Source organism: Acytostelium subglobosum (assembly GCF_000787575.1).
Source record: "Acytostelium subglobosum LB1 DNA, scaffold: scaffold15, whole genome shotgun sequence".
Taxonomy (NCBI): Eukaryota; Evosea; class Eumycetozoa; order Acytosteliales; family Acytosteliaceae; genus Acytostelium; species Acytostelium subglobosum.
Window position 1 is genome coordinate 811,916 of NW_012236518.1, and position 21,656 is coordinate 833,571.

At 45.0% G+C, this 21,656-nt stretch overlaps 9 protein-coding genes across 9 annotated transcripts; 5 read left to right on the forward strand and 4 right to left on the reverse strand.

Annotated features, from left to right (window-relative positions):
- Positions 1–695: 695 nt before the first annotated feature.
- Positions 696–1,507, forward strand: SAMD00019534_077070 (hypothetical protein; the record flags this gene model as incomplete). The annotated part of the gene is made up of 2 exons (XM_012897404.1): positions 696–766; positions 841–1,507. The coding sequence occupies 2 exons, from the start codon at positions 696–698 to the stop codon at positions 1,505–1,507; spliced, it is 738 nt and encodes a 245-aa protein (XP_012752858.1).
- A 229-nt stretch (positions 1,508–1,736) lies between these two features.
- SAMD00019534_077080 (hypothetical protein) lies at positions 1,737–3,628 on the reverse strand (the record flags this gene model as incomplete). Its single annotated transcript, XM_012897405.1, has 3 exons — positions 1,737–2,948; positions 3,024–3,361; positions 3,439–3,628. 3 exons carry the CDS (start codon positions 3,626–3,628, stop codon positions 1,737–1,739), a joined length of 1,740 nt encoding a protein of 579 aa, XP_012752859.1.
- A 338-nt stretch (positions 3,629–3,966) lies between these two features.
- SAMD00019534_077090 (hypothetical protein) lies at positions 3,967–10,691 on the reverse strand (the record flags this gene model as incomplete). The annotated part of the gene is made up of 5 exons (XM_012897406.1): positions 3,967–4,367; positions 4,447–9,532; positions 9,610–9,771; positions 9,838–10,320; positions 10,428–10,691. The coding sequence occupies 5 exons, from the start codon at positions 10,689–10,691 to the stop codon at positions 3,967–3,969; spliced, it is 6,396 nt and encodes a 2,131-aa protein (XP_012752860.1).
- A 310-nt stretch (positions 10,692–11,001) lies between these two features.
- Positions 11,002–12,509, reverse strand: SAMD00019534_077100 (hypothetical protein; the record flags this gene model as incomplete). The annotated part of the gene is made up of 3 exons (XM_012897407.1): positions 11,002–11,716; positions 11,785–12,241; positions 12,335–12,509. 3 exons carry the CDS (start codon positions 12,507–12,509, stop codon positions 11,002–11,004), a joined length of 1,347 nt encoding a protein of 448 aa, XP_012752861.1.
- A 695-nt stretch (positions 12,510–13,204) lies between these two features.
- SAMD00019534_077110 (hypothetical protein) lies at positions 13,205–15,345 on the reverse strand (the record flags this gene model as incomplete). The annotated part of the gene is made up of 3 exons (XM_012897408.1): positions 13,205–14,316; positions 14,393–14,447; positions 14,509–15,345. 3 exons carry the CDS (start codon positions 15,343–15,345, stop codon positions 13,205–13,207), a joined length of 2,004 nt encoding a protein of 667 aa, XP_012752862.1.
- A 310-nt stretch (positions 15,346–15,655) lies between these two features.
- On the forward strand, positions 15,656–17,298 carry SAMD00019534_077120 (hypothetical protein; the record flags this gene model as incomplete). The annotated part of the gene is made up of 3 exons (XM_012897409.1): positions 15,656–16,147; positions 16,213–16,491; positions 16,564–17,298. The coding sequence occupies 3 exons, from the start codon at positions 15,656–15,658 to the stop codon at positions 17,296–17,298; spliced, it is 1,506 nt and encodes a 501-aa protein (XP_012752863.1).
- Positions 17,299–17,669: 371 nt separating this feature from the next.
- SAMD00019534_077130 (hypothetical protein) lies at positions 17,670–18,250 on the forward strand (the record flags this gene model as incomplete). Its single annotated transcript, XM_012897410.1, has 2 exons — positions 17,670–18,019; positions 18,076–18,250. Coding segments are annotated over 2 exons (525 nt in total), but the record flags the coding sequence as incomplete, so codon positions are not given.
- Positions 18,251–18,905: 655 nt separating this feature from the next.
- Positions 18,906–20,440, forward strand: SAMD00019534_077140 (hypothetical protein; the record flags this gene model as incomplete). The annotated part of the gene is made up of 2 exons (XM_012897411.1): positions 18,906–19,434; positions 19,503–20,440. The coding sequence occupies 2 exons, from the start codon at positions 18,906–18,908 to the stop codon at positions 20,438–20,440; spliced, it is 1,467 nt and encodes a 488-aa protein (XP_012752865.1).
- A 166-nt stretch (positions 20,441–20,606) lies between these two features.
- SAMD00019534_077150 (hypothetical protein) lies at positions 20,607–21,495 on the forward strand (the record flags this gene model as incomplete). Its single annotated transcript, XM_012897412.1, has 3 exons — positions 20,607–20,778; positions 20,858–21,048; positions 21,133–21,495. Coding segments are annotated over 3 exons (726 nt in total), but the record flags the coding sequence as incomplete, so codon positions are not given.
- Positions 21,496–21,656: the final 161 nt, after the last annotated feature.

Consider the following 21,656-nt stretch of genomic DNA (forward strand, 5'->3'; position numbering starts at 1 on the left):
AATGCTAACCATCTATGAACAGTACTAATACTAGTACCAGTATTAGCAGTGATCAGGGTGTTGCGGCATCCATTCAGCAGTCTTGACATTGCCATGTTGTTGTTGTTATCTCGTACGTACTACTACAGCAGGCAGCAGTAGTACATTGATTGATTGATTCGGCAGATAGAGAGTGTTGGAGTGAGAATGAAAGAGGTGAAACGAGTTGAATGATTGAATGGACTTGGTGTGACAGGTCATTGTTGGCTGGGGGGAATAAGCTCTTCCTCAACTCAAACACACCACATTGTTTCAAACACGAACAACAAAGTGAAAATCAGGTGTGGCCCCTTTTGGAATAATTGACCGAGTTGGCATTCCAGCTCGGCCCATTACCTTGATTGATTGACTGACCATCAACCATTTAACTACACTCCATTCATACGGTACAATATGAGAGTAGGTGTCGGTGCACATTGATTGATTGACTGTCCACATGGTTTCAATACTGTCTATAAATACTCTGCCTTTTTGTTGCATCAGGTTATCAATTTGCATCATCTGTCTGTCTCTCTATCTCTCTTTACCTCTACCTCTAATATCCCTCCTTCTCTCTCTTGTAAATAATAACTTATACTTTTAACTTATAACCTATCACATAACTTATTACTTTAACTCCTTGTACCTAATATTATTTATCCAATTAACAATACAACATGCCAAGGAAGAGAATCCCAAAACCATCTGCATCATCATCCTCAAGGAGAAGAACCAGAAAGTCCCCATTGTAAGTACCATCACTCAATCAATCAATCAATCAATTAATATGTCCATTGATTAACTAACATACATTCATTGAAGTACTCTAAGTGGTGAGTTATCTCAATCAGAGAGGAAACAAAGACATTGTGAGAGTGAGAGAAAGGGTAGGGAGAAGAGAAAGTCATTAATGGAGAAGTTGGCTTCGGTTCATGAGGACTTGTACGGCCCATCTATTGAGAAGTTGACCCATGCTGATATCCTGACCAAGGCCATCCAAGTTGGAAAAGAGCTGCTAGAGTTGAAAGGCAACCACCTTCCATATTCGCCAGACACCTCGGTCTCCGATGATGATGATGACAATGAAGAGTCCGACGCCATCTCGTCTTCCTCATCCACGCCATCCAACTCCATCTCGCTCTCCAACTCCATCTCTCTATCCAACTCCAGCTTCAACGCCTTGTCATCATCATCCTCCTCCCTCTCGGACAATCCGCCATCCAGCCCTCTATCGATCTATGATCCACCATCAATGTCCGGCAGCACCAACAGGCTGCAAATCCTGTCCGATGTCAGCCAGACCATTCCTTCGCCAAGACCAAATGCGGAGTATGTGCCCGAGCTGGATCAGTCCAAGGTACCTCAGCTGCCATCTCTCAATGAGTTCATGGATGGTATCCATGACCTGATGTGCCTGCCATACTTCCTATCCCGCGCCGACTCCATCAAAGAGCAACAACAGAGATTGCAAACTCAATCCATTTGTTAGTCGCTCTACAATCGCGCGTAACCAATTACCTTCCAATCCATATGCTATCCAATCCATTCCAATTCAATTCAATTCATTCCATTCCATTCCATTCAAAGTAGAGACTGACTGGCCAATCCAATAAACTGTGTTGGTGTCCTCCAATCCAATGATTAAGCGTTGATCGGTTGCATATATATTATTTGATTGATTGTTTGATTGAATGGATTGACTGAATGATCGATCGTGACTACAACTCTGTCGATTGATTGAGTACGATCTGCTTCTGTAATGGGATGAAGTTGCCCTTCTTTGTGAGCTGGATGGGCTTGATCATGATGGTGGCCATTATGAACCAGAACACTGTTACCGAGAACACGACGGTGTAGGCAACGGCGTAGCTGTACTTGGCCTTGAGCGAGTCGATTATCAGTCCACTGATCAGTGGGGACAGTGCCTGCGGGATCATCATCGATTGATGCCATATGCCCATGTCCTTGGCAATGTCTGCGTTCTCTGGCAGCACGTCCAGTGCCAGCGCCCAGTCCACAGCCTGGTACGCGCCGTAGCCCATGCCAAATAGACCGCCCACGACAAACACCATCAACAGCGACGGCTTGAAGCTGAGCAGCATGAAGCCCAGCGTGCACAATGCCATCACGCCACTGGAAATATAGACGCAGAGCTTGCGGCCGTAGCGATCCGAGAGCGGGCCGGCAATGATGCTGGTCGGCACACTGGTGACGACAATGACGATGAGCAGGTAGGATGCGTAGAGTGCTCCGTTTTCCACGTGGATGACGTCCTTGAGGTAGAACTGGAAGTACTCGAGCACCGAGTACACGCCCATCTCCTGGAAGAATCGCGTGATGATCACCCAGTGGAAGTTCTGGTAGGTGTCGCGCGGCAGGTGAAACGATTTGAAGAAGCGCTTGACTGTGAGCTTGGGCACGAAGCCGGTCTGAGGTGTCTCGCGCACGCCTATTAACGTAGGCAGGGTGAATAATAGAAGTACAATGATTAGATATAAATATTCCATGAGCAGAGGTGGTGGCGCGCCCTTCTCGTTCCTGAGCATGAGCAGGGCGACACCAGACAGGCCAAACAGGTTGCCAAGCGCGTTGGCAAACGCCAGGAAGCCGCTGGCTTCGCCAAAGCGTTCGCGTGGCACCAGGTCTGGCATGAGGCCGGCGAATGGACCTCCGCCCCAATTGATTCCAAACTGGACGCCAATGGTGCAGAAGATGAACAGATGAATTTGATGGCCTGGGAATGCCGACAGGAAAAGGAACAACGATGCCACCAATGTTCCCGACATTATAAACACACGTCTCTTTCCAAACTTGTTCTTTGAGTGATCAGACAGCCATCCAGCCAATGGTGCAGTCGTAATAGATACCAATACTCCAAACAATGGCATCCATCCTGTATACTTCTCCTTCAACTCCTCTCCAACAATGTACTAAATGGGTAGGGGGTGGTGGAATGATTCCAGAGTCAGTACGATTGATTGATTGATCGATTGAATCATGCTTACATTGATCTGATTGGGCCAAATGATGGATGTCATTGCACTCATGATGGCACTGTACGCGAACCAGTATGATGAGAGACAGACGTAGAACTTTAACTTCTTCCATTTGCCTGTGGGCATTGATTTTGAATGATGCCGTATATGACTACTGCCTTCAAACATTGTACCGGCATCTTCCTCATCGTCCTCCTCAAGCATCTTAATATCATTCATTATAAAGTTCATCTCTCCAATGCCTCCTCCACCTCCACCACCACCATATACATCCACATCATCATAAGACTCTGTCATTATCCTACTACTTGGTTGTCTCTCATGCATTGTCATCAATGATTCATTATCTATTGATTGATTGATTGAATGAAGTGTCAGTCATGTACATGTTGGTGATTCAATCTCAATATATATATATATATACCTTTTATATCATCGTCATCATATGAATGTGTAAGCATTGGAGACACCTCGCCACTTGTACTCATATTGAGTGCATTGTGTCCAATCGAACCACTGTCCTCTAGACTGATTGCAGGTCCATTCCTCTCATAAGCATCATCTTCTATACTATTATCATCTAATACACTATATGAGTTACTAGACTTTGACATTATCTATAATATATATATATATCTCTATCTCTATCTGTAAATGTATATGTCAATTTTGTCTGTCTGGTCTTGAGCACCAATGTTGTAGACGATGGTTGACTTGCAGGACATGGCTGAAGCCCCACTTGCTCCTGAACTAGCTAACACCACGTCTTGTTCCCAAGATCTTTGCTTCAAATTCAATTCAAAGTTATTTTGGTGCTGGGGGTCATGTCTTTTCAATTCTTTCCGATCCCGATCTAATGTTCAGTTGCAGTTAGATAAAGATAGAGGTAGAGATAGATAATGATATATTGTGTTTAATAGTGGCAACAACAACTACAATGACAAGGATGTTTTTACATCTCAATACCATTGTCATAGTATTGGAAGACGTCGTAGAAGTAGGTGGAGAAGGTGCTGACGGCAGAGAAGGAATCAAAGACAACTTTGGTCATGTGCTTGGCAGCATAGGTCTCACTCCTGCCTGGACAGAATCTGTTGCGAAGATGTAATAGTGTCTGCTCCTTGAAACATGGTAATCTGGTGTCGAGCATCAGCTCCACCAGTGTGATGATACTGTCCATGTGTTGACGTGCGGCCAAGAATGCCCTGACCGACTGCTCCATGAACCAAGTGAACTGCTCTGCACCAGGCTTGCCACCCATAATATCAATCATCTCTTGTGACATCTTGAATGGTGATGCCTCAAATGTGAGCAAGTCGCCTCCAGGTGATATATCAAAGATGAATCCAAAGTCTGTTGATTGATTAAGTGGAAGTGATGGGTTAGTCTATGTGGAATGATTCCAACTTGTGCCAAGCTGATGAACACATACCAATGTGAATAATGTGACCTTCTTCGTCGACGAGGATGTTGGCATTGTGACGATCCTTGATCTGGAGGATGTAGCTGACGACTGAGTAGGCGGCCATACTTCTGATGAAGTTGCGTCTGGCATTCTGGAAGCCAGCACTGTTCTTGTGACCATACTTGGAGATGAAGTAGTTGTAGAGTGTACCGTTGACCTTCTTACCAATCTGGTCACGCGACATTGTGTTGGGACACAGCTCAATCATGCCACAGCCGGGCTTGGTGGCGATGACCTTGTAGGGGAACAGGAAGAGGTCGAGGCCCACGCTGTTGAAGATACGCTTGAACAGGTCGATCACCTGCAGCGCCAGCATGTCTTGACGGATGTCGTCACCAGACTTGAAGATACAACCTTGGATCTGGACGGTGTTGGATGGCTTCTCGCCGTGCTCCTGGATGACGCGACGAGAGTGTTGCTTTTTCAGACGGGACGACTCGCGCAGATTGGTAGAGGAGCTGGCCAGTGCGGCATACTGGGTCTTGAGCATCTCGGGCAGCTTGGAGGTGGTTGTCGATGCAGAGATGTGGTGGATGGGTGGCGAGTCGCTGGGGGGCGGCGATTTGACGTCGGGATGGGGGGGACGCTGAGCCTCGGGGATCTTCCTCTCGAGCACCTTGAAGTTGACAAGGATGGGCACCTTGGCGGCCGACTGGAGTGTCATGGCCGACTCAATCTCCAGACCAATGACAATGTTCTTGGGATTGGTGGGCAGGTAGAGTGGGTGCTCAGGGTCGTCGACATGGTTGGACGACAGACGACGCAGCTCCTCCTTCAGCTGGCCCTTCCTCTTGGTCGGGTCCTTGTTCTGAAGCAGACTGCCACTGATCGATGTGAATGACTCAAAGAAGTTGAACTCCTTCTTGAAGTTCTCCAACGTGCCTGGCACCATCTCTGAGATGATGCGCTCCTTCAGGCGCTTGGCCACCTCCTGGATCTGGGGGTCGTCGATCATTTTGCCAGTGTTGGGGTCGGGCTCGGTGTACGTCTGCACGTTCCAGATGATCTGGTGCGCCAGCAGCTCGCTGGTCTTTGACGCGTTGACCAGGTACTGCTCGACCAATCCAGTCTTGTCATAGCGAAGCGCTTGCACCAGCTGAGGGATGTAGAACATGATGGTCTCGGGAGGGAAGTTGCGCAGCACACGACAGGCATACTGCGACACCAAAGGATGCGAGTGGTACGACTTGCCGAGCAAGGCGATGGCTGCAGGTGGGGTGACGGTCTCCCAGTACAACAGGTACTTGAGCTCGGGGATGTTGGACTTGACATTGTCCTCGGTGACTAGCAGAGGGAGGGCCTCCGGGATGTTGAGCACGGACTTGGTGTTCTTGACCACCATCTCGCTGAGGATACGTCTGATCTTTGTCTGAGGGAATCGGGTGCTAAAGTGGATGGCCAGACGAGGATTGATCTTCCATGCCGACACCAGGTACTCCTTCCATGTCGACTTGATCGACTTGGGCAGGTTGTCATAGGAGAACTTGAGTTGCTCTGGGATCTGCTGTGACAGACGATTGATGGGGTTGTTCCAGGCGGACATCCTCTCCAACTCGTTGCCAACCAAAAGCAAGATGAGGTTGCGATGCTTCCTCAGCTCCTCTACCAGCAGGTCGTTGGACATTGGCTGCTTGTCTGCCTTCATCGAGTCGATCAGTGATTGGGACAGGGAGAATGAGTTGGCGCTACTCATTGTACCAATGCCACTACCAATGACGTCCATACGGATAGAAAGCAAGTCGGCTGTGAATGATGATGAGTTGTTGTTGTTGAACGATGTTGAGGTCGAGTTGGTGATGCTGGCCGACGAGTGAATGACACTGCCACCACCTGCAGCGGCAGCTGCACCAGCATTCTGTGTGGCCAAACCGGCCAGCTGGATGGAAGCGCGTTCAGAGCCACGACGAAGTGTGCCGTTTGCCTGAGTCATGGACGAGACGGTGCCCACCGATCCTGTCATTGTGTTGTAGACGTTGCGGTCGGCGTTTGTAGCAGTCCTGTCTCTAAAGTTGATTGTGAACCTCTTGTCGTAGCTCGCGAACAAAGACTCGGTCTGGAGACACTTGCAGAAGTCGATCAGTGTCCTCGTGTCGGACTCAAGCTCGCCACTCGACTCGGACAGACCGTACCAGATGGGTGGCAGGTAGAACCAGGACAGAGTTGCCTGATAGACACGCTGGCGTAGCAGCATTGCCATGGCCTGGTCGCCAATATGCTCGCCCTGCACAAACCTCATTGCCAGCAGAAGCAAGGAGAAACGTGTGCCAAGACTCTTGGGTGACACGCTCAGTATCATTGGGTCCGAAATGGCCTTTTGCAGCATGCCAGCAATGATGTCGATCTGCTCCTTGGAGCTGTAGCGTACGATTGAGAAACGCTCTTCCAAGAACCTGATCATCAGCTTGTGTGGCAGGTGGTTGGCCTTGTCCAGCAGAGCCTTTGCCGAGGGCAGTGTGGGGCGCTTGTTGTTGGCGGCGGGCGATGGTGTGGGCGTCACGCCGTCCATTGACGTTGTGGTAGAGGCCGAGATGGCCAGAGGAGAGTCATCGCGCTTAGTGTTGGAAAAGATACCAATCCTCTGGTTGACTGTCCATGACCAAATGTCGCTGATGGATGTCATTATGAAGCGAGTGAGGTCGGGGCGCTCAGCCAGCAGCCACTTCCACGCGGTGATACCAACCTGCATGGACTCCTGGGTGAAGATGATGGCGGGGGTGTAGCAGACCATGTGGATCAGACGCACGCTCTGGCCTGAGTAACGATTGATCAAAAAGGCACACGAGCGGTACATGATCGAGCTAAACACGTTGATATCGATGGTCTTGCGATCCTTATGGTACTCTCTGATCTTTTCAAACTCCTCGATCAGACGCAAGAAGGCCAGCTCCTCAACGATCTCAATCAGCTTCTCATTCTCGTCGGCGTCGCCACCATTCTCATTCTCATCGGCCATCATCATGTTGATCATTCCGTTGACCTCGCCTGTGTACAGTGCCTTGAGCTGCAAAGTGCTGACGAACGTGGCAGCATTGCTGTTGGCGATCGATGGAGTGGAGATGTTTGCTGAGGACGACTTGTCGTTGAGACGCGAGTTGTTTGGCGAGAGGATAGAGCCACCGGACGTGTTGTTGCCCGAGTCGATCGAGCCGATCTCCACGGCCAGCGAGAAACCAATGTGGTTCTGACCTAGCTGGCTGAATCGCTGCATGTACTCCTGGAGCTGCTCGGCCACCTCGGTTGGTGCTACGGCAGCGCCATTCTTGAGCCACAGGTTGCCGAGCTCGATCACCTCCTGCAACAGACGCTTGCGGGCAGGTGTCTCATCGGGCAACTCAATGATCTCGCCAGTGTTTGGCATCTTGATTGAGATCATGTCCATGGGCTTGGTGCGTGCAGCCTGGCCAATAACGTCGAGCAGGTCGAGCAAAGTTGACAGACACTCGCGGTTCCAGAGGATAGCAGGGAACTTGGCAACAAGAGAAGAGATCCACTCGTCGGCGGCCTTGCGGACCGGCTCGTAGGGGTAGCAGAACTTGACCAACATGAAGCTGGCATGCGAGGCCAGCTCGTTCTCGCAGGTTGACAATGACATTGGCGAGAAGATCGCCAGGAACTCGGCAAAGACGCGGTCGGCAATGCCACGGATACATGTGCTCACGTTGGAGTTGTCGATTCCCTGGTCCTCCAAGTAGGAGAAGATCACCTTGAATGAGTGGCTCTCGTGGAAACGCATTGTCTCGAGTGTGTGAACGGCGTAGACGTAGGCCATCTGGGCGAATGTCAGGTTCCTAATCACGTTGACACCAGGCAGGCACTCATTGAGGGTCGTGCGCAGCTGTACAAAGTACTCCTTCTCAAAGCCCTGCTTGATGATCGATTCGAGCTCCAGTATGATCTCCAGGTACAGGTGAGTCTTGGTCGAGATCAATGGATGGAGATGCGCAGCAATCACTTGGACGCATTCCAACCAATCAGTACGCCATGTTCCCGGCACACTGAACTTGAACATCACACAATAGAACCATACCGAGCGGAACAGCTTGATGTTGCCGCTGTTGATGGTGTCGAAGCGCAGTCCTGTGGACACAGCGGAGGGATTGACTCCAGCGGCTACGGGCTGCTTGACCAACTCGGCGATTGTGGGCAGCAAGAAGCCCATGCCCTTGAGGATGGGCGAGGAGATGTTCTGCTCGAGATCCTCGCGCTTGATTGTCTTGCCTAGCTGCTGGAACAACTTGAGCACACTCATGCAGAGATCTTGACGCAGCTCGGGATGCGTGAGGTCCTTGGCCAGACGTTGCAGGGCGATTGGCGTGATGTTGGTGATGAACACCTGATTGGGGTCCTTGTAGATCTTCTTGAAGAGGTTGGTGATGAGCACGACGATGTCCTTGGTAATGGACTCATGGCCCAGCAGCGCAATGTCGGTCAGCTGCTCCAGGATCAGGTTCTCAACGTTGCTAGGAGGGTACGTCACCATCGAGATCAGCTGCTCACGGATTAGATCCGTGATGGTGGGGTCGTTCAGCGAGCATGTGATGCGGCCGAGACACCTGATAATGTTGGACAGTGCGTCGCTCTGAATGTTCACCGAGGATGGCGAGCGGGGCAGCTGCGACTCGGCCATGCCCTGCTGTGACACCATCTGTCCGCTCGTGTAATTGTAGTAGTGCGTCTGGAGAGTGTTGACGAACGAAGCGATCACCTGGCGACAGATGTCCACCTGCTCCTTCATCTGCTCGTTCTTGAGTATCTTGCAGATCGTGTCAAAAGCGGCCAGACGAATGGCCTCTGAGTGCTTGGGCACCAATGAGTTGCTGATAAAGTCTTTGAGAACGTCGATAACTCGCGTGACCTTGTCTGGATACTTGTCGGTGAGCTTCACGAGCGATGAAAGCACGGTCGAATGCAGATTCTCTGTATGCTGTCTCTGCAGTGCCGAGAGTACCTCTTCGCTCGAGTAGTTCTTACTGTCTGTTATATACCTGGTAATGAACTCCAATACGTCCTTTCCAATCGACGCATCATGTATCGCGCAGCTGACCATAACATTCTGTTCGTTCCAAGAGCGTGACAAGTTAGTGTCCTGTCATGACCTGTGTTGTCATATCATGTGTTGCCCAGACTTACAATGATTGAGATAAACGTCTCATTGTCAGCAAAGTAATGGATGTTGGAAGTGGAGGTATATGGCAATACATTGTTGTACAACTTCTTATAAGTATCTGAGTCAACCTGTTCCTGTGGCAGGCTGGTCATCTGTTCATATGCTCTACATATCAACAAGAGACACTACATGATTGATTGATTGAGTGAGTGAGCGGGCCATCACCATCTCCATCACAATAACAAACATACCTTCTTAACATTAAACTTGGCTAATGATGTTGATGTAGTTGAGGCCTTGGGATTGGGTTGGTTGGATGAACATTGAAGTTGATTGAGGAGATACTCGATGGAGACGATCACTCGCTCCAACTCATCTTGTTGATAGTTGAATCGGTGATTGCTGCCCATGGCACGAAGTGCACCGTAGATCAACGATGGATTGGTCATAGTGTTGACAATGTGTTGGAAGAAGTCGAGGAAGGCCGGCACAATGATGCGTCTGGCATCAGTGGTCACGTGTGACAGTATGGACAACTGCTCGATCAGGTAACAAGTGAAGTTGGTGGCGTGATCGGCGTCCGATGGACTTGCCGTGGCAAAGTCCGTATACGTCAGATAGTACATGAACGATGTCAACAGCGATACAACATTAACATCATCCGGGTTGATCACTCCATTCGAACATTTGTACAAGTGTGACAGAGCAATCACAGACTCTTGTGATCTTATACTCTATAATGTGATTGATTGATCATGATTGATTGAGTGAATGAGTGAATGAGTGATCATGATTGGAATGATTCCAACCAGCCGCCAATGATGATTGATTGGACACTTACAACTAATGATGTTGACACTGTTGGATTGGCATTGACAGTTGATTGTAGTTGAGCATCGTTGAGTGTTACATCGAGATATCTTCGACCAGCTGGCAGCAGGGATAGACACGAACTGATGAGTATCTGTGCACTATCCTCTGGTATTGGATTTAGAAAACTAATGGTCTCTGCCAACTGAACCTTTGCCGATAGTCTAAACAACTCTGGCACTGTTTCATTAAGTTGTCTGAACTCATTACTACTCTTTGTATTAAGAGATATCATTATATCTATGACTCACAGATCAATATGTTGATTGATTGATTGATTGATCAAGATATATTATGATATATATATATATTATATGTATTATAAGTATGAAGAATATAAGTGTGATTGGTTGATGAGATACTTCCGACTCATTGAATGAATGAACGTCTTCTTCAGGGTTGTGTTCACAAAAAAAAAGTTGGGGTGGTGTGATTAGCACCCAGTGCACTCAAAAACGACATTGATCAGCATGATCATGACACCATGATGGTGAGTAATCAATCATCACTTATTAATAATCAAGTAATAATAGTATATTATTTGTTTAGAAGTTTGTAATGTCACGTCCAAAGACAAGGGTACGTGCCCAATCAAATGGTACTTGTAACTTGCTACGCAGTGATCCAAGACGTGTGAGATAGGCTGATCGCCAGGCTATCCAGGCTGCAAAACCACTGGCTTGAACATTGGATGTTTGGAATAGCGATGACTTTCTGCCAATGTACGCCAGAATACCAAAGTAGTGATAGACGAATGGATTGATCTGTCGCTTCTTGGCAATATTGTTGAATTGATCGGCCAGGTAGAAGCCTTGCTGCTGCGCCACCTGTGCCGTGGCTGGCAGTGCCAGGTTGTCCACGTTGGAACAGTCGCCAAACGCGTATATATCCTTGGCATTATTGATCTTTAGATACTTGTCCACCATTATCCTGCCCTGCTTGTCCTTCTCAAAGCTGAGTGCGTTGCTGAGCTTCTGTGGCGCCACGCCAGTCGACCACACCAGCAGGCCAAAAGGTATCTCGGAGCCATCCGACAATGTAACCTTTCCATCATGCACCTCCTTGACTGGGGCGTTCGTCTTGACATCCACACCCGATGACTTAAAGTTCTCCAATGCAGCCTTTACCAACTTCTGATCAAACGCACTCAATATCGTGTTGGACGCCTCCAACAACGTTATCTTGACTTCATTCATTGGTACATTTGGGAACCATCTTGACAAGTCCTCCATCACCAAGTCGTTCAGCTCGCCACAGAACCTATTTGATCAAACAATAATACCTGTTAGCTCGACCTGGAATGATTCCAATCTATCAATCATACATACTCAACTCCTGTGGGACCTCCACCACAGACGACGAATGATAGTAACTTCCTACGCTCTTGAGGCGTGACATCGGGTAGTGATGCCATCTCGAAACAGTAGATGATGCGCTGACGGATGGATCGGGCTTGGATGAGCTCTTTGAGGAAGAAGGCATACTTCTCGACACCTGGTATATTGAATGTGTTGTTCCTGGCACCAACGCCAACGATCAGATGATCATATTTGACACTGAATGGCACCTGATCGTGGATGGTCGATATGCATTGTACGGTCTTGGCCTCCTGATCAATTGCAGTGCACTCTGCTTGCAAATAATCAAAGTCATCCTTTGACGACCTAATTGGTTGAGCGATCGACCTGAACTCCAATGTGCCAACCGATGTGCTGGCCAACAATGGTGTGAACAGGAAGTGATTCCTTGGTGATATCAATGTAATATCATAATCTGATGATGATACTAAAGTGTTTGATTGATTGATTGGACATGATTAGATGTTTGTTGATTGATTGAGTGAGTGAGTGGAATGATTCCAATCAATCGGATACATACATCTTTTGAGGAAAGCATAACTGCTCCATCCACAACCTAAGATTACAACCTTTGGTTTCTTTCCCTTTGATTTTGATGTAGTTCCAATATTAAGATATGATCTGGTTATTTGTTGTGTTTGTTGGCTGACCAATAGTCGCGTAGCAACTCCTCTTCCAACTGTTATACTATTCATTCTGATTGATTAAATATATATATTCTTGTTAAGTTGAGATGTTCATATGACTTGACTTAGTAATAATGAAACAATTGAATACAACAAGTATTTATAAATTAAACCAAAGAGGGTTACCAGGCTGAGTCGGGAGTCGACTGATGACAGAGAGTGTGTGTGGGTGAAGTTGATCAAAAGGGTTTCGGGGGTTACATCAACGACTCAGAGTGACGCTTGTGAATGACATTGTCGAATTATGGAACTGTCATCATTCGAATCAGTTGTGATGGTCATGTGCCGACAACATAATGGAGAAGGCCTTTACCCTTCTCACCTTTAAGTAGTGTATTATTATAAATCAATCATCATTTTTTAGATCAGGGTATGGTATTATCCCTGACCCACTATCCAGAGGGTCACAAGACGATGATGAAGATGTAGGTGATAATAATATTGTGTTGTGATTGTTGTTGTCATTGTTGTCATTGGTAGTGGTAGTTGTTGTGATGATAGTAGGTGAGGTTGAAGGAGAGACTGAACAAAGTGACTGTGACTCGATTGATGAAGGTGATGAAGAGGAGGATGAAGATGATGATGAGGACATCGTCGATGAAGATGACACTGGATTGTCAATATCCAAGCTATAACTAGACATACTAGATACCTGTATTGATGGCTTAATGAGTGTATATGTGTAAGTGATCAATCAATCTCAATCAAACTTGAAGTATACATACAGCCTTGAATCCGTGACTTCTAAATCCAAAGCCCATCTTCCATTTGTTGCTATTGTTTGTGTTGTTGCTCATACTGCTACTGATACTACTGTGACTGCTGCTTATACTACCACTCCTGTGATGATGATGGTGATGATGTTGGTGTCCATGTTGTTGTTGATGTCCATGATGTTGACTATGATGATTGGACAACAATGACGATGACGTCGACGAAAATGATTGTGACATTGACCCATTCAATCTGGCATTGTTGGCCTCATTGTCTGGCAGTGAGCTCGACACCATTGTCTGCTCATTCAACTTTGATTCCAATTGAAGGTTGTCCAATAGAGTGCTCCACTTCTTCATGTTCTCCTCGAGTGTGGTCTGAATGTACTCCTTGGTCACGCGTGTCCTGCTGCCACCGGGAGATCCGTGACCTTGTTGTTGTGAATGAACATGTCCATGTGCCGCCAGTCCACCATGGTTGGGCTGTACAAGCTTCTTGATATTATTGCATATCTTTGTGTATTCATGTGCTCGTTGCCTCTCCAACATTGACAGGTCGCGATACCTTGATCCATTGGACCTCAACAACAACTCTTCCAGACTCTTTGCCAGTCTTGTATAAAAGTCCGTTGTCATACTCTGCAACTCTGTTATCTTCATAACATCTGATGGTTGAATGATGTTCTTTAACTTCTCCTGTTGTTGTTGTTGTTGTTTCTTCGGTTGTGTTTGTGATGATGATTGTTGTGATGTTTGTGATGTTGATTGTGTCGTCTTGTTGGTGGTCGCCGTTGTATCATCAACAACAGTTTGTACATCTTTGAATGATTGCGATGGCTGTGATAGAGGTGGTGTGGATATCGTGGATGTGATGGTCGACTTCTTGGTTGGCGTGGACATGGCGCCAGTGAGGTTTAACTTGATCGTTGGCAATGAACTTGATACCAACATCTTACTACCTGCTGATGATTGGCTTGGTATATCAACACTTGGACTATGTTGTAATGTCGCCATCTGTTGCAGTCTACTCTTCTCCTTCAACTCTTGATGTTTCCTCTCCACAACAATGTCCAACAGTCCATCAATGCCATCCCTTATGCCAACTGTATGATTGTTTGATTGTGGTTAGCTCACTGGGGACATGGATGACCATGATTGATGGGATGTCGAAGTACCTACCATCTCTCCTACAGCTTGTTGCTTTCCAGAATGAATACTCGCTTGCTTTACAATACTAATTACATGTTTGATTGATTAGTTATCATTCATCAATCATCAATGAATGAAACACATACATTGTCCAAGTCAGAGTTTGAAAGTACTGGACCAGAGACATCTTGTTTGTTGGCAAATAGGACGATTGGGATGCGATGATCTAGATGACGTTGACGAAGTACACTCTTCCACTCATCAACTGATACAATGGAGGCAGCATTGGTCAAGTCCAACACAAGTATAATGCCAGCCACTGAATGTAATATTGAAGACAAATGCTTGCCATTGATCTCTGCATGTGCCACATCCAAGAACTGTATATCTAAACAACAAGTGGCCAATATATTACTCTGTGGTTGCCATTGCTTTGTAAGAGGTGTCGTTGATGTCGATGACTGTGTAGTTGTTAATGTCTGTTGTGTCATTGTCGGTGAAGTCGTTGTCGAAGTTGTCGTCATGTTGTTGCTCGGGGATGACGATACTGATTGAGTTGACTCCAAAAACAATGTTGACAAGTCTGTACCGATGGTTGGTATATGTGATACAGTGAAGCAATCTTGAAGATACCTTCTTATTACACTACTCTTGCCAACTCCATTGCCACCCAGTACCAATATCTTCAATATATGTTCGATTGGTGGATTGTCACGATCACGAATAGCCAGTGTAGACGTCGACTTTGAGAACGAAGATGATGAAGACGATGTCAAAGTACTCCTCTTCAACAATGTATCACCAGATGTTGTGAGTGGTGTTGTTGCTGTTGATGATATCGTCGAGTATGGTGATGGTGATGGTGATGATGAAGGTGATGCCGCAGGCGAATGTACATTATTTTGTTCTTGTTGCTCTTGCTGCTGCTGCTGTTGCTGCTGCTGCTGCCTATTATTTAAATAAAAGTATAGTTTACTTAGCATATGTACATAATAATTACATGTAGTTTAGTTATGTTTGTTTGTTTGTTGAGTAAGTAGTATGATTGATTGAATAGATGTGAATGCTTAGCATTGTTTGGATGTGGTTGCATTGTTCAATGCATCATGACCACACCCCACTCTTCCTTTCTCCTTTGATCAATCCTTCGAACAAAAGTTCGTAAAACATTTCAAACACCAACTTCCCGCCATTTTTTGAAACTCATTCATTCTCAAGTTCAATGTTATAGTTAATCAATCAATCAATCATTGCACTTATACATAACAGATACATAATAATAGTAATAACAATATGATATCAAATCAATATCCACAATCACCATTCACAAATGGTGGAGCTACAACAACAATCAATCGAAACAACAATGGAACAGCAACATTCTTTAGAACACAACAACAACAACCAACAACAAACTATCAATCACATCGTTATGATGATAATGATGATGAAGATGATTATAATAGATTGTTTGAAACACCAAAGATAAAGAGACAGCCTCATGATGATAATGTTAAATATCCAATTGACTTTCATGAGAGAGAGGTAACAAAGGAGGAGTTGTTGACCGTTCATCTGGAGACATTAAAGAAGGAGACGACGTTGCAACAGAGTGCGATCAAAGAGACCAATGACAAGTATCAAGAGGCATTAAAGACAATCGACAAGTTACAAGCTGAGGTCAAAGCGATGACCCAAGACAAGTCACAACGCGATCAAGAAATGTCCGAGTTGAAGCACCTCCTCAATATACAAGCCGACAAATGGACTCAACTTAGGAACTATGTATGTTCATTCGTTCAATCACATACACTCAGCACTCATTAACTCAACTCGATCTTTATCAACAGAGCAACGAACAATCAGATGTGATTAATAAGCAGAGCAATACTATTAGTGAGTGTCATCAACAGATACATACTAGTAGGGAGCAGATTAGTGACTTGATTCGTGCGAGGACTGCTTTGATCATTGATTTGGACAATGCCAAGAGTGATCTGTTGCAACGTGGATTGCAACAACAACAGCAGATGGAACAACTGAACATCACATCCACGGCAGGTCAATACCGTGCCAAGATTGATGAGCTCTCAAACAAACTGATGATTGCCAATGATACCATCAAGAAGGTATGTGTACTCCCCAGCGATCGAGTTGACACCATGCATGCAACTGACTTACACTCATTCATTCAATCAAAGTTGACAATGGACAACAACAACAACATCAACAGCAGCAGCACATTAAATGGCGGAGCATCAAAGAGGAAGGATGGTCCAATGGCCACCACCTCCGCCTCCATCAATGAGTTGGAGGAGGAGAATCAATGGCTGACAAAGGAGTTGAATGATTTGAGAATCAAGTACAATCAGTTGGTCAGCGATCACAATAATACATTGGGAACGATCAATGATGTTGAGATGGTCATTGAGGCGATCACCAAGGAGAACACCAATCTCAAGTCAGAGAGAGAGAGTCTGTTGAACGATACGATGACACTAAATGGCAAACTGGCCAACCAGGAGGAGCAATACATGTCGTTCAAGCAGCAGATGTATGCCGACCAGCGAGAGCGACGTACATCGGACGAGAGCATGCTGGATCAATCAAAGCGCGAGCTCATTGAGATTGTTCGCGAACTCTCTGCCATCAAACAGCAACTCAAAAAGCTGGATCAATCCCTTGGCTTTAGGTTTGCCATCAGTGGCAACAATACCAATGGTGGTGGTAGATCAATGTATAATAGTAACAACAACAACAATGGCAATGGTATTGGCAATGGAAATGGCAATGGAAATGGACTCAATCCTTTTGCATCGTTCAATTCCAGCGACTCACTTGTAGACAACTTGCAAAAGGTCCACGATGAGATACTCAGCATCAAACAAACAATCATGAACCAACAGTACTACTTGCTGCGATCAGCAGCCTCTTGATGTTTGTTGATGTCCATCAATCAATAAACAATTAAACAACACCAAGTCGATCGTGTGTATTAATGTGTGTGTGTGATTGATTGATTGAGTGGTGAGTGAGTTGGCGAGGGTTAGTGATGGTTGATGATTGAGAGGATGAAGGATGGATGGATGTGTGATGGCGAGTGGTGTAAATATATATTTGTTATACATACACTAGTACTTACATGGATGCAACCATTTTGAAGGGCGGGCAACTTATTTAAATAATATTAATGTGATTGATTGATTGATGATACCTCAACACAATCTCAATCACTCATTACCATCACCATTGATTGATTGATTGATGGATTATTGACATAGTTAGAATTTAAAGTGAACATTAGGAAATGGACAACAACAGTAATAATATCAAAGATATTCCATCTTCAATACTGATCACTTCCAACTCAAATAATAATAATAATGATAGACATAGGATACATCAAGGACATTATAATGATACATCAGGTATCAATCATTATCCAATAGATGATGATTCACAGTTTGATGATGGTGCATCATTCTTCTTCAACAACAAAGATAATCTACATACTCCAACACAATATACATCATCCAATACCAACCCATATAAGATACATAATCCAGAACCATTGACCAACTTTGAGTTGGAGAAGATTACCAAAGATGTCAATGAGTCATTAAATGAACACTCTGACTTTGCAATCAGTCTATTAATGTAAGTTAACTTAGACATAATAATGATCATTATCATTATCCTAATCAAAATAATAGTTTCCTTCTAGGGTTCTTCCTAGTTGTACCATGGTTCTTTGGAGTGTTATATACCAAGTCTACGAGTCGGACAGCAGTTCGACTAGCATGGGCATCGATAACACTTGGAATAGTTAGTCTATTTATGATTATATTCATCTTTTGTTTCGTTGAAGAGGTGGAATTGGAAGAGAAATAGTCATCAACTTCATAAGATCACCTAGCCTTGTAAGCCTCTTTCGGAGACGACACCATAAGAACAGCAATACAATTAATTAATATATATAATATTAATGATAATTATAATTAAAGTTCAAATAACTGTAACTTGTCTTGAATAATATAATGAGATCATCATCTTCAACAACTATTTACAAGGCTATCATCACCAAACATTGCTCAACTCCCTTCTCTTTGTGTACAGCCAAACAATCCAATCACCAAACTGTGGTAGTGTGGGGGTTCGTGACTGTCCGAAAATCAGACAGACGTTGTAATCTGTGCCAAAGAGCTCAATGAGTGAGAGTGTGATGGATGACACCAGCCTGGTTGGTGTTGTTGTTGTTGTTATTGCTTCTGCAGCAGCTTTGCCAATAGGCATTTGTACTGAATGACATCTGACTTGACTGACTGATTGCAGTGCTACTACCACTGACTGACAGACAGACATCTGCTATTGCTCCTACCTACAGCTGTCGTTGTAGCTGTGTCAGAGTGAAGTGACAGTCACCTACAAACCTAGGTCTGAAGACATCTTGGTTAAATAGAGTCAGACACCGTCCATTCAATCAATCAATCATTCATTCAATCAATCAATCATATACATATACAAAGATAGTTATATTCAGATAATGGATAATCAACAACCAACAATACTATCACTGCCACATATCGTGGTGAAGGATATCATGTCAAAGGCTTATGATAATACTGATAGGATATGCTTTGTACTGGCGTGCAAGACATTGTATGAACATAGATCAAAGTACTTGTTGTTCTCAGTGGATACATTCCTCAACGCCTATCACTCTGCCGACTACTACCTCAATCAACGTTATCGTCTACATGCCTTTTCCAATCAGATCATTCAATCAATATCTTATCATCATAATACTACCACTACAACTTCATCATCAAGTAGTAGTAGTAGCAGCAGTAGTAGTAGTTGCAGTAGTAGCAGTAGCAGCAACAGTAACAACTACCTTAGTACATCAACAATCACATCTGGCAACTGCTGTCGCCATACCTCCCCTTCCTCCCCATACTCCTCATCACCCTCATCATCATCCTCCTCGTCCTCCCCATCCTTCTCTCCCAACTCATCTCAATCAAACATCCCTCATCCAGTCCACTCAATCACTGTTCATTCAATTGATCAAGGTAAGTACTTGCGATTGATCGGTCACACCTCAATCAATCACTAACCAATCAATCAATCAAACGAATAGTGATCAATCCAGTACCATCAAGAGAGGGATCAATTGGTACACTTACATTTGGACATAAGTTCAACTCTCCATTGCCACCATTGTCACTGATACCGGCGTTTAGAGCATTGGATACATTGGTGTTTGGATGGGCATTCAATCAGGACCTGTCCAACGTCCTGCCTAATGGCCTCAAACACCTGACATTTGGATGGCACTATGATACCGTCATCCAGCCCTACACACTGCCCTCATCCATCGAATCATTGGTCTTTAGCTTCCATTATAATCAACCATTCCAGACAGACTCCATCCCACCCAACGTCAAGCTACTGCGTCTGGGCACAAAGTTCAATCACGCATTTGCTCGCGGAACACTGCCACCATCCATCACTCAGTTGGAGTTTAGTGATCATTACAATCATGCGATCGAATGCGACATCCTGCCACAAGGCCTCAGCATTCTAAAGTTTGGCGAGCGATTCAATCAGGCGCTGATACCTGGCTCGCTGCCAACCGGCCTCAAGCAGCTCACATTTGGCCACGACTACAATCACATCATCCTTCCCAACACCCTGCCCAACGCGCTGATCGACCTGACGTTTGGCCATCTCTTCAACAGGCCGATTGGACTGGACGTGTTGCCGACGCAGCTGCAGGCGCTGCAGTTTGGCGAGAACTTTATCAGGGAGTTTGAGAAGGGCTCGCTGCCAGAGTCAATACAACGCATCACCCTGGGTAGGAAGTACATCAAGATCAATGAGTTCTACGCCATACCGTCCAACGCTGTGATCAGACTACATGAATGCTCCATATCCATACATCGCTATCATCAACCATATGTGCTCATACTAAGTGGATGCTTTGATGGTGGATTCATGACAACAATGTGTCTCAAGCAACTACTATGTCATGGTGATCAGCTCACCTACATCCTATGCAATCATCATCAACAGTAAAGTAAAGTTAGGATGGACCAGGTCATCATCACTTCCATCTTTGATGGAGAAAACGAAGGGAAGGGGTCACGACTTGTGAACTTGCATTGTGTCCATTCATTCATTTGAATGAATGTCGTTTGATAAACATACATATATCATTGTTATATTGATTTCTGCACTTATATTACTAGTTAACAACAACTATACCAATAATACAATGGTACAACAAGGAGTCAAGAACAGGAGGATACTACTTGCCATTGCTCATCCTGATGATGAGTGCATGTTCTTTGCACCAACCATTCAATCATATGTCAACAACAATGATAGTGTCTATGTACTCTGTCTATCAAATGGTAAATGAGTTGATTGATCGATCTACATACATCATCAACTAACTCATTCAATCATTCAATCATTCAATCATACATATAGGCAATGCAGAAGGATTAGGAAAGATTAGAGAGAAGGAGTTGACAGAGAGTTGTAAGGTGATGGGTATCAATGGCAGCAATGTTAGAGTTGTCAATGATGATAGAATGCCAGATGGTATGAAACAAGTCTGGCCACAACAAGTTGTCAAACAACATATACAATCATTAATCAATGAATGGAACATCGATCATGTATGTAGTTGTCCATCAAAGTGTCAAGTGTCAAGTGTCAAGTCCCATCCTAATCAATACCAATGCCAACATCAACATCAATAGATACTTACATTTGATGAAGGAGGTGTATCAGGGCATCCCAATCATATATCTGTATTTGAAGCGGTACGATCAATCATTGAAGAACAAGGACAACAAAGACAGAATCAGAATGAGTTGACAGGTGAGAAGTTGGAAACAGTCAATATTGTTAGAAAGTATATTGGTATTGGAGATATTGCATGGTCTTATCTAGTCGGTGGCGCCACAACTTCCAATAGTTACTTGTCATGGCAACCATTTGGTATCAACTACTTGGCGATGAAACAGCACAAGAGTCAATTCGTTTGGTTCCGTCATCTATTTGTATTCTTCTCTCGATACTCCTACATCAATACACTGCGCAACATAACTGATCAAGTTGCACTGTGATCTTCTTTGCACATGCAGCTCGCAGAACCATTCTCCACTTCTTTTCCATTTCCCAAGTTCATGTGACTTTTGCTTGAATTGTGGATGACCACCAACTTCCAGCTTGTTAACGTCACGCCCACTCACTCCAACACACACACTCACTGACTTACTCA